The 11,456-nt window shown below is 40.4% G+C and overlaps 1 protein-coding gene across 1 annotated transcript; it reads left to right on the top strand.

Moving 5' to 3' along the window:
* Nucleotides 1-2,631: 2,631 nt before the first annotated feature.
* LOC124274942 lies at nt 2,632-10,648 on the top strand (the record flags this gene model as incomplete). The annotated part of the gene is made up of 5 exons (XM_046710316.1): nt 2,632-3,040; nt 3,344-4,420; nt 6,613-7,512; nt 7,656-7,896; nt 10,450-10,648. Coding segments are annotated over exons 1-5 (2,826 nt in total), but the record flags the coding sequence as incomplete, so codon positions are not given.
* Between the last annotated feature and the right edge of the window lie 808 nt (nt 10,649-11,456).

Here is an 11,456-nt window from a genome sequence, read left to right as displayed (position 1 = left end):
TGGGTATCCGGGTAGGGTGGGGTAATAGTGGGCCCGTCCCAGCCCTAGGTAATAGTATAAAATGATTTTCATGGTCAGGGTTGTTTGCTTCAACCAAATGCACTTCAAATGTCTTCAGTGCAGTAAATAATTATTGTTACTGCATGTCAGTGATATATTCAGATTCAATTTCAACTTCAATATAGACGTGTTGGCTGGAACTATTGCAAAATGAAACAAAACATGATTTAGGTTAACTGCTTGAGCTTATAATCTCATGTGACCCCCTCAAGTTATTGGAATGGTTCTGTTGTTCAATATCGGTCAAGCTTTGAAGATAACTTTGGCCTCAGCAGTAAAAATAGAACTGTTGTCGGTAATTCTAGAGGCGACAGTCTTGGATCCAATGACTGTAGCACTTGCAACTGTGTTGCACTTGGAACGTAACTGGTTCTATTCCTGTTGGAACACCAAAGGATTTGTTTCTGACGTTTTGAGTTTTGTGAGGGTAAGATCGACCTGTGGTTTCACCATCTGCTAGGGTGGCGAAGACAGAGTTGAGTTGAGTTGAGTTGGGTTTTGCGTCACATCGGCATTATTCCAGCCATATAGTGACGAGAACAAGTTTGCATTGATAAACATTGTAAGTACATACTCGGTATGAGTTTTATTTCAAAAACATATATTCATTACATTGTCATTTAAAAGCAGAAAAAGTAATAGCATCAAATTTAAAGACAGGCAATTTGTTAGTGACATTTCACAGTTACAATTTATGATAGTTACATTTCACAGTTACAATTTATGATACAGTTCAACTTCCCTCAGGTAGTTCACTATCAGATGAGCGCTCACGCGGGAGAACAGATCTTTTAGGTTTGTTGCATCATAATGTGAGTCCCTTGCAGACGATAAGTCCACGCATTCAAGCAGAATATGCTTGAATGTGAAAACCCCATCGCAAGAGACACACATGGGGGGTCCATCCCCATCCGTTTTCAGCAGATAGTCATGAGTAAGTCGGCTGTGGCCAATATGACATCGTCGTAAAATTACCTCATCGCGTCTTGACTGACAACCCAAGTAGTGTCAAGATCACAATTAGTGTAATATGTTTTATTCTTTGTCTGGGGTGTGAGAAATTGGGAGTGAAAAGAGGCTAGCTGGAGCAGTGATGTAAGCGTTGAGCGAGTGTTGGGGTGTGCAGTATGAGAGCCATTGTATGTATCTGGGTAGTAAGCTTGGGGTTAATCAAGTAGCTTGGGGGGTATATAAGGACTGATTTGAAAGTTGTGAGTTGGCAGCCAGTTGGAAAGTGTATGTGCGCGTCAGGTGTCAGGTTGGCTGGTTTTCCTGAATATTCAACTGGTGTGAGTATGATAATGTTATGTTATGTTTCAGTCAGAATATGACTATGAATTGTATATATATATATATAGTAAAATTATTGGTATTTCACCTTAAAGCATGTAACTATAACTTAGGTGAAATATAGGTAATATTATTGCTGTGGTTAGTAATATGAGTGAATTGTGATCAGTATGTGACATTTTGAGAATGTCTCTAAGTTAGTATACTGGCGTAATGATGATATTCATTCAGCAGGTCACGTGTAATGTATAGTGGTAGTGTTGTGTATTAAGTGACTGTAAAACAGCCCTGTAAACATATCCTGTGTATGTGATCTATATATATGTATATATATAGAAATATAGATAGTGTACATGTAAAGTCACCAAGTACATGGTGTGCTTTTTTGTATCCAGTGTCCGGGGTAGGTGTTACACCCTGTAAGGCTGTCCCGCCGATCGTTAGGGATCGACCCTGACATGCCGCCCATGGATGTGAACTAACATCTGTGTATCTGGGGGAGAGTGACGTGCCCCGTCAGTAAGGCTGGACCAACTGATCAACAGGAATCATATGGACATGCCGCCAAAGTGTGTAGAGACTTACATGCAGGGGAAGGACCCCTAACCTACCACCAAAGACCTGAACTGTCTGGAAACCCCACATGTGGTGACAATAACATCGTCAGTGATTTATATAGCATGCAACTGATTTGTGCCTATTCCATCTTCCATGTACATGACATAATCATATGAATTGTTGAGCGTTTCTTTAAAAAGACAATTGTGGTGTTGTGATATTTTGAGTATTGATGTGAGTGTATGTGAGTATATGTGAATGGTGAGGTATGATGTGCTTGTTTGGGTGTGTAGGGGAAAGAGTGTGAGGGTGTTTGGTAATGCGAGAATGAAGTTGTGATGCAAGCCTATATTAACTATTGGAAATAGGGTAAATTTAGTTAATAAATTATTTTAACTTTTAAATCTGGTTTTGTGTTTACTCTAGTATGTGACATTTTTGGTGGCAGCGGTGGGATGTAAAATTTTCCGTCACATCTGGAGTAAAAATTGTTTTGACCGTAGGTGATAGTATGGTGGACTTTAGACCTATTAAGCCTTTCTCAGCCTTTAACCATGTTTTGGCCGTCGGTATGCTCTAAGGTGTACGAGCCCCTGTGTTAACTCAGCAGGGAAGTGTGCAGTTGTGTATCCTTTATAAGGAAGTGTAAAGGATTGGTACATGGGAAGTCAGATTTTAGTGGGAGTTTTGTTTTTACTTGTGATTGCTGGTTGGTTTGTCACCATGGATTTACAGAAAATTGCAGATTTTGGTGAAAGTTTGGGTTATACGGGAAAGGATTTACAGTTGTTTGTGAAAGAAAAGATTGACATACAGCTAGCTAAAGAGCAGGCGGAAAGAGAAAGAGAGGAGAGAGCGAATGTAAGGGAAGCTAAAAAGTTTGAGCAAGAGTTGGAGAAGGCTAAGCTGGAGAGAGAGAAAGAAAAGGAGAGAATGGAGGTAGAGAAGGCTAGGATAGAAGCAGAGAAAGAGAAGGCTAGCATAGAAGCAGAGAAAGAGAAGGTGAGGTTACATGTGGAGTTAGAGAAAGAAAAAGCCCAGTTAGAAATGACTGAAAGAGTAGAATTGGAGAAACTAAAGAAAGAAAATAGTATGAGTGAGGCTCCAGAGAACAGTACCCCTTCTCTCCCAGGTAAGCCTAAAATGCCTAAAATGCCCCTTTTGAAGATCAGAAAGATAACATTGATGCCTATTTGCAAAGGTTCGAATAGCTAAGACACAAGCATGGCCAGAGTCACAGTGGGCAGCTTATCTGAGTACACTATTGAAAGGTAAGGCGTTAGAAGTTTATTCTCGGTTAGATCAAAATGATGCGGAGAAATATGAGGAAGTGAAGACTGCTCTTTTGAAGAGGTATGACATGACTGAGGATGGATTCCATCAACGTTTCAGGACAGCTAACATTGAAACAGGTGAGACTTTTCTCAGTTTGTAGTGAGAATCGAGAATTATTTCACCAGGTGGATAGAGTTAAGTGGCACTGAGAAAACATATGACGGGGTGAGAGATCTCCTACTGAGGGAACAGATTCTCAATAGTACAGGGAGAGATTTGAGCATGTTTCTGAGGGAGAGGACGCCTAAGACAGCTATGGAAATGGCTAAACTTGCTGAACAATTTGTTGAAGCACGAGGCACAGGATTTAGTAAGTTCCAGAATCCTTTGTATAGCAAGAGTAACAAATATGTTCACCAAGACAGAATTAAAGAGAAAGGTTATGAGGACAGTAGAAAAGTCAAGAACATAGATGACAAAAGAGAACCTACTAAGTTTGTTTCTATAAATCAGAGGAAATGTTATGCTTGTGGGGAGGTGGGTCACATAGCCTCTCGATGTTCTAAGCATCATACAAAAGGTATGAAGGTTGCTAGTATTTACCGAGAGGAGTCTGTTGATATGGTACAGGATGGTCTGATAACTGAAGCTCAGGTGGACGCACATGTAGAGAAGGATAAAATCATCACAGATGATAATGAGGGGGAGGTAACTTCAGGGACAATGTGTGGAATGTGTGGAACAATGCCTATTTGTCAAGGTAAAGTGTTTGATCATGCTGTGCAGGTATTACGAGATACCGGTTGTAGCGGGGTTATTGTGAGGAAATCTTTAGTTGATGAACAGCATTTCACTTCAGATACTCAGACATGTGTAATGGCAGATAGTAGAGCAGTTGTAATTCCGGTAGCTTGGATTACTATTGATACTCCCTTCTACAGAGGTACTGTTAAAGCAGCTTGTCCGGAGACTCCTTTGTGTGATTTGATCTTGGGTAATATTCCTGGAGTTAGAGCCCCTGATAATCCCTTTCCAGAAACCACAGAAACAGTGCTAGCAGTAGAAACTAGAGGTCAGAAAAGAGTGAGAGAGGAAGGTAAAATCCCCATGAAAACTATAGTTTCAGTTGGTGTTTCCTTGAGTAGAAATGAGTTTGTGGAAATGCAGAGGCAGGATGAGAGTTTGAATAAAGTGAGGAAAATGGCAGAAGAGAACAAGGTCAGAAACACGACTCATGGTACGTCTGGTTACTTCATTGATCATGGTTTGTTGTACAGGAGGCATGTTTCTGCTAAAGTCAATAACAGTAAACCAGTTGTACAAGCAGTTGTACCCATAAGTTTGAGAAAGGATGTTTTGAGAGTGTCTCATGAGGCATTGATCGGTGGTCATATGGGTAGCAAGAAGACATTGGATAGAGTGACTTCACAGTTTTATTGGCCTGGTGTACAGGGAGATGTTAGACGGAATTGCATATCCTGTGATATTTGTCAGCGTACTACTTCCAAGGGGAAGGTCAGTAAAATCCCGTTAGGTACCAAGCCGTTGATTGAGACACCTTTTGAGAGAATAGCATTGATCTGATTGGCCCGATATACCCTGTTACAGATAGAGGCAATAGGTATATCTTAACAGTTGTAGATTATGCAACTAGATATCCTGAAGCAGTAGCATTGCCTAGAATTGAGACCGAGTAGGTGGCAGAAGCATTGCTGGAGATATTTTGTAGAGTTGGTGTCCCAAAGGAAATATTGACAGACATGGGTTCCCAATTTACTTCTGCAGTAATGAAGGAAGTTAGCAGGTTGTTGTCATTGAAACAGTTGACCACTACACCATATCACCCCATGCGTAATGGCTTGGTTGAGCGATTCAACGGTACTTTGAAAACCATGTTGAAAAGGTTAAGTGCTGAACGGCCTCAAGATTGGGATAGATATATACCTGCACTTTTATTTGCTTATAGGGCGGTACCACAAGAAAGTCTCGGTTTTGCACCTTTTGACTTATTGTATGGCAGGAAGATTAGGGGTCCAGTACAAATTTTACGTGAACTGTGGACTAAGGACATTGAAAATGATGAGGTCAGGACTACTTATGAATATGTAGTAGATCTTCAAAACAGGATTGAAGATACAATGCGCTTAGCACACCAGGAACTAAAGAAAGCTTCTGGAAGGTATCAGAAATATTACAATGCCAAGTCGAAGTATAGAAAGATGGTCCCAGGAGACAAGGTATTGGTATTATTGCCAACCAATCAGAACAAGTTATTACTACAGTGGAAAGGTCCTTACACCATTGAGGAACGGTTTGGCATTGGCAATTATCGAGTGAGAGTCGGGAATAAGTTGAAAACTTACCATGCAAACTTATTGAAGAAGTATGTTGACAGGGAAATAGCTGTGAACGCAATGTTGTGTGATGTAAGCATCACTAGCTTACAATATGTAGGAGCAGGGTTAATTGATGTGATGTAAGTATCACTAGCTTACAGTATGTAGGAGCAGGGTTAATTGATGTGATGTAGTATTACTAGCTTGCAGTATGTAGGAGCAGGGTTAATTGATGTGATGTAAGTATCACTAGCTAACAGTATGTAGGAGCAGGGTTAATTGATGTGATGTAAGTATCACTAGCTTACAGTATGTAGGAGCAGGGTTAATTGATGTGATGTAAGTATCACTAGCGTACAGTATGTAGGAGCAGGGTTAATTGATGTGATGTAAGTATCACTAGCTTACAGTATGTAGGAGCAGGGTTAATTGATGTGATGTAAGTATCACTAGCTTACAGTATGTAGGAGCAGGGTTAATTGATGTGATGTAAGTATCACTAGCTTACAGTATGTAGGAGCAGGGTTAATTGATGTGATGTAAGTATCACTAGCTTACAGCATGTAGGAGCAGGGTTAATTGATGTGATGTAAGTATCACTAGCTTACAGTATGTAGGAGCAGGGTTAATTGATGTGATGTAAGTATCACTAGCTTACAGCATGTAGGAGCAGGGTTAATTGATGTGATGTGAAAAGTATCACTAGCTTACAGTATGTAGGAGCAGGGTTAATTGATGTGATGTAAGTATCACTAGCTTACAGTATGTAGGAGCAGGGTTAATTGATGTGATGTAAGTATCACTAGCTTACAGCATGTAGGAGCAGGGTTAATTGATGTGATGTAAGTATCACTAGCTTACAGCATGTAGGAGCAGGGTTAATTGATGTGATGTAAGTATCACTAGCTTACAGCATGTAGGAGCAGGGTTAATTGATGTGATGTAAGTATCACTAGCTTACAGCATGTAGGAGCAGGGTTAATTGATGTTCAAGAAGCAATGGATGAGGTTAGCCCAGGTTCAGACAAGTTGGATGTCATGACGATCCCTCTTTGTGCTAAGGAAACTTACTTGGATGTGGACATTTCCCCAGACTTGACACCAGAGCAGAAACAGGAAGTGAGTGAGTTAGTTTCTGAATATCAAGATGTGCTCACAGATCTACCTGGTAGGACAGACTCTATAGAGTACAAAATTAAATTAACCTCTACTGAACCAATCAGTTCCAAGCCCTATCCTTTGCCCCATCATATGCGGGAGGTAGTTGCTAGAGAGGTAGAGTCCATGTTAAGGATGGATGTGATAGAACCATCAAATTCACCTTATGCTGCTCCAGTAGTCCTGATTAAGAAACCTGACGAGACTTACCGTTTTTGTACAGATTTCAGGAAATTGAATCAGATATCAGTATTTGATCCGGAACCTATTCCATTGGCTGAAGCTGTATTCAGCAAGTTGAGTAAATGCAAATACCTGACCAAAATTGACATTAGCAAGGCTTGCTGGCAAGTTCCCATGGAGGAAAGGAGCAAAGAATATACTGCCTTTATTACCCCTGATGGGTTGTATCAATGGAAGGTTATGCCATTTGGGGTTGTGAACGCTCCGGCAGTTTTTTCCTGGTTGAGGAGAAAAGTCCTAAAAGATATTCCGAATGTTGATAATTATATTGATGACATCTTGGAGGGTACAGAGGACTGGGAGAACCACAGAAGTAGTCTCAGAATGGTATTTGATCATCTCAGGCAGCATCATTTGACAGCACGCCCTTCTAAGGTAAAGATAGGATATACACATTTGGAATTCCTAGGTCACACAGTTGGGGAAGGTCAGTTAGCCCTCAATTCACACAATCTAGATAAGATTCTGAATCTGGCCAGACCAGAGACGAAGAAACAAGTAAGAGCTCTGATAGGACTTACTGGTTATTACCGGAAGTTCATTCCTAACTTTGCGGCAATTGCAGCACCACTCACTGATTTGACAAAAAAAGGTAAATCGAACAAGGTGGAATGGACAGAATGTCAAGAGAATGCTTTCCAAGCTCTGAAGAAGTATTTGTCATCTTTTTCCGATTTTACGGCTTCCAGATTTACACAAACCATTCTTAGTTCGCACTGATGCTTTCTGATGTAGGGATAGGTGGAATATTATTGCAGGAGCATGAAAATGAGAAATTCCCCGTAATGTTTGTGAGTAGAAAGCTACTGAAAAGAGAGAAAGCATACTCCACTATTGAGAAAGAGTGTTTGGCAATAGTGTGGGCAGTACAAAAGTTGACGAGATATCTATACGAGAGAGAGTTTGTGTTAGAAACTGATCACCAGCCTCTTGTATGGATGAGCAAAGCAAAGTTGACAAACGGGCGAGTCATGAGGTGGGCCTTAGCATTGCAGCCTTACCGATTCCTGATACGTGCGGTGAAAGGTTCTGAGAATGTTGGTGCTGATTTGCTGAGTCGATGTCCACCATAACCGGTTTTTGTCTTGTGAATTATATTCACAAATGTATTCTCTAAGATTTAGAGTCAGGCACCTGTACATAGTTCATGTGATCTTTTGAGTGTTATAACTGTTTCGTAAACAGTTATCTGAGGGGGGAGGTATTGTCAAGATCTCAATTAGTGTAATATGTTTTATTCTTTGTCTGGGGTGTGAGAAATTGGGAGTGAAAAGAGGCTAGCTGGAGCAGTGATGTAAGCGTTGAGCGAGTGTTGGGGTGTGCAGTATGAGAGCCATTGTATGTATCTGGGTAGTAAGCTTGGGGTTAATCAAGTAGCTTGGGGGGTATATAAGGACTGATTTGAAAGTTGTGAGTTGGCAGCCAGTTGGAAAGTGTATGTGCGCGTCAGGTGTCAGGTTGGCTGGTTTTCCTGAATATTCAACTGGTGTGAGTATGATAATGTTATGTTATGTTTCAGTCAGAATATGACTATGAATTGTATATATATATATAGTACAATTATTGGTATTTCACCTTAAAGCATGTAACTATAACTGCGAGGTGAAATATAGGTAATATTATTGCTGTGGTTAGTAATATGATGGAATTGTGATCGGTATGTGACATTTTGAGAATGTCTCTAAGTTAGTATACTGGCGTAATGATGATATTCATTCAGCAGGTCACGTGTAATGTATAGTGGTAGTGTTGTGTATTAAGTGACTGTAAAACAGCCCTGTAAACATATCCTGTGTATGTGATCTATATATATGTATATATATAGAAATATAGATAGTGTACATGTAAAGTCACCAAGTACATGGTGTGCTTTTTGTATCCAGTGTCCGGGGTAGGTGTTACACCCCGCAAGGCTGTCCCGCCGATCGTTAGGGATCGACCCTGACATGCCGCCCATGGATGTGAACTAACATCTGTGTATCTGGGGAGAGTGACGTGCCCCGTCAGTAAGGCTGGACCAACTGATCAACAGGCATCATATGGACATGCCCAAAGTGTGTAGAGACTTACACATGCAGGGAAAGGACCCTAACCTACCACCAAAGACCTGAACTGTCTGGAAACCCCACGTGTGGTGACAATAACATCGTCAGTGATTTATATAGCATGCAACTGATTTGTGCCTATTCCATCTTCCATGTACATGACATAATCATATATGAATTGTTGAGCGTTTCTTTAAAAAGACAATTGTGGTGTTGTGTGGGATATTTTGAGTATTGATGTGAGTGTATGTGAGTATATGTGAATGGTGAGGTATGATGTGCTTGTTTGGGTGTTAATAGGGGAAAGAGTGCAGGTGTTTGGTAATGCGAGAATGAAGTTGTGATGCAAACCTATATTAACTATTGGAAATAGGGTAAATTTAGTTAATAAATTATTTTAACTTTTAAATCTGGTTTTGTGTTTACTCTGGTATGCAGATGACATTTTGGTGGCAGCGGGTGGGATGTACAATTTCCGTCACATCTGAGTAAAATTGTTTTGACCGTTAGGTGATAGTATAGTGGACTTTTAGACCTATTAAGCCTTTCTCAGCCTTTAACCATGTTTTGGCCGTCGGTATGCTCTAAAAGGTGTACGAGCCCTAATGTGTTAACTCAGCAGGGAGGAAGTGTGCAGTTGTTGCTTATCTAACTATAAGGAAGTGTAAAAAGTTGGTACATAGGAAGTCAGATTTTTTAATTGGGAGTTTGTTTTTACTTGTGATTGCTGGTTGGTTTGTCACCATGGTTTTACAGAAAATTTAGAATTTTGGTGAAAGTTTAGGTTATCTGGGAAAGGATTTACAGTTGTTTGTGAAAGAAAAGATTGACATACAGCTAGCTAAAAAGAGCAGGCAAAGAAGAAAGAGAGGAGAGCGATGTAAGGGAAGCTAAAAGTTTGAGCAAGAGTTGGAGAAGGCTAAGCTGGAGAGAGAGAAAGAAAGGAGAGAATGGAGGTAGAGAAGGCTAGGATAGAAGCAGAGAGAAAGAGAAGGCTAGCATAGAAGCAGAGAAGAGAAGGTGAGGTTACATGTGGAGTTAGAGAAAGAAAGCCCAGTTAGAAGTGATTGCGAAAGTGGAGTAGAATTGGGAAACTAAAGAAAAAAATAGTATGAGTGAGGCTCAGAGAGAACAGTACCCCTTCCTCCCAGGTAAGCCTAAAATGCCTAAATGCCCCTTTTGAAGAGAGATCAGAAAGATAACATTGATGCCTATTTGCAAAGGTTCAGAATAGCTAAGACACAAGCATGGCCAGAGTCACAGTGGGCAGCTTATCTGAGTACCCTTGAAAGGTAGAAGTTAGAAGTTTATTCTCGGTTTAGATCAAAATGATGCGGAGAAAATATGAGGAAGTGAAGACTGCTCTTTTGAAAGAGGTATGATTATGACTGAGGATGGATTCCATCAACGTTTCAGGACAGCTAACATTGAAACAGGTGAGACTTTTCTCAGTTTGTAGTGAGAATCGAGAATTATTTCACCAGGTGGATAGAGTTAAGTGGCACTTTCGAAAACTTATATGACGGGGTGAGAGAGATCTCCCTACTGAGAGAACAGATTCTCAATAGTACAGGGGAGAGATTTGAGCATGTTTTGAGGGAGAGGACGCCTAAGACAGCTATGGAAATGGCTAAACTTGCTGAACAATTTGTTGAAGCACGAGGCACAGGAAGGGATTTAATGGTAAGTCTCCAGAATCCTTTGTATAGCAAAAGAGTAACAAATATGTTCACCAAGACAGAATTAAAGAGAAAGGTTATAGAGGACAGTAGAAAAGTCAAGAACATAGATGACAAAGAGAACCTACTAAGTTTGTTTCCACTATAAAATCAGAGGAAATGTTATGCTTATTGGGGAGGTGGGTCACATAGCCTCCTCGATGTTCTAAGCATCTCATACAAAAGGCATGAAGGTTTGCTAGTATTTACCAAGAGGAGTCTGTTGATATGGTACAGGATGGTCTGATATAAATGAAGCTCAGGTGGACGCACATGTAGAAGGATAAAATCATCACTGATGATATTAATGAGGGGAGGTAACTACAGGACATGTGTAGATGTGTGGAACAATGCCTATTTGTCCAGGTAAAGTAGTTTTGATCATGCTGTGCAGGTATTACGAGATGAGGTTGCATGGGGTTATTGTGAGGAAATCTTTAGTTGATGAACAGCATTTCACTTCAGATACTCAGAACATGTGTAATGGCAGATAGTAGAGCAGTTGTAATTCAAAATTTAGCTTGGATTACTATTGATACTCAGCTCTACAGAGGTACTGTTAAAGCAGCTTGTCCGGAGACTCCTTTGTGTGTGTAGATTTGATCTTGGGTATATTCCACTGGAGTTAAGAGCCCCTGATAAATCCTTTCCAGAAACCACAGAAACAGTGCTAGCAGTAGAAAACTAGAGGTCAGAAAGAGTGAGAGGAAGGTAAAATCCCCATGAAAACTATGGAGTCAGTTGGTGTTTCCTTGAGTAGAAATGAGTTTTGT

Source organism: Haliotis rubra, unplaced genomic scaffold, assembly GCF_003918875.1.
Source record: "Haliotis rubra isolate DU_JTF1 unplaced genomic scaffold, ASM391887v1 Scf1961, whole genome shotgun sequence".
Classification (NCBI taxonomy): domain Eukaryota; kingdom Metazoa; phylum Mollusca; class Gastropoda; order Lepetellida; family Haliotidae; genus Haliotis; species Haliotis rubra.
The sequence above is the reverse complement of the archived record's forward strand: the minus strand, read 5'-3'. Positions and strand labels throughout refer to the sequence as shown.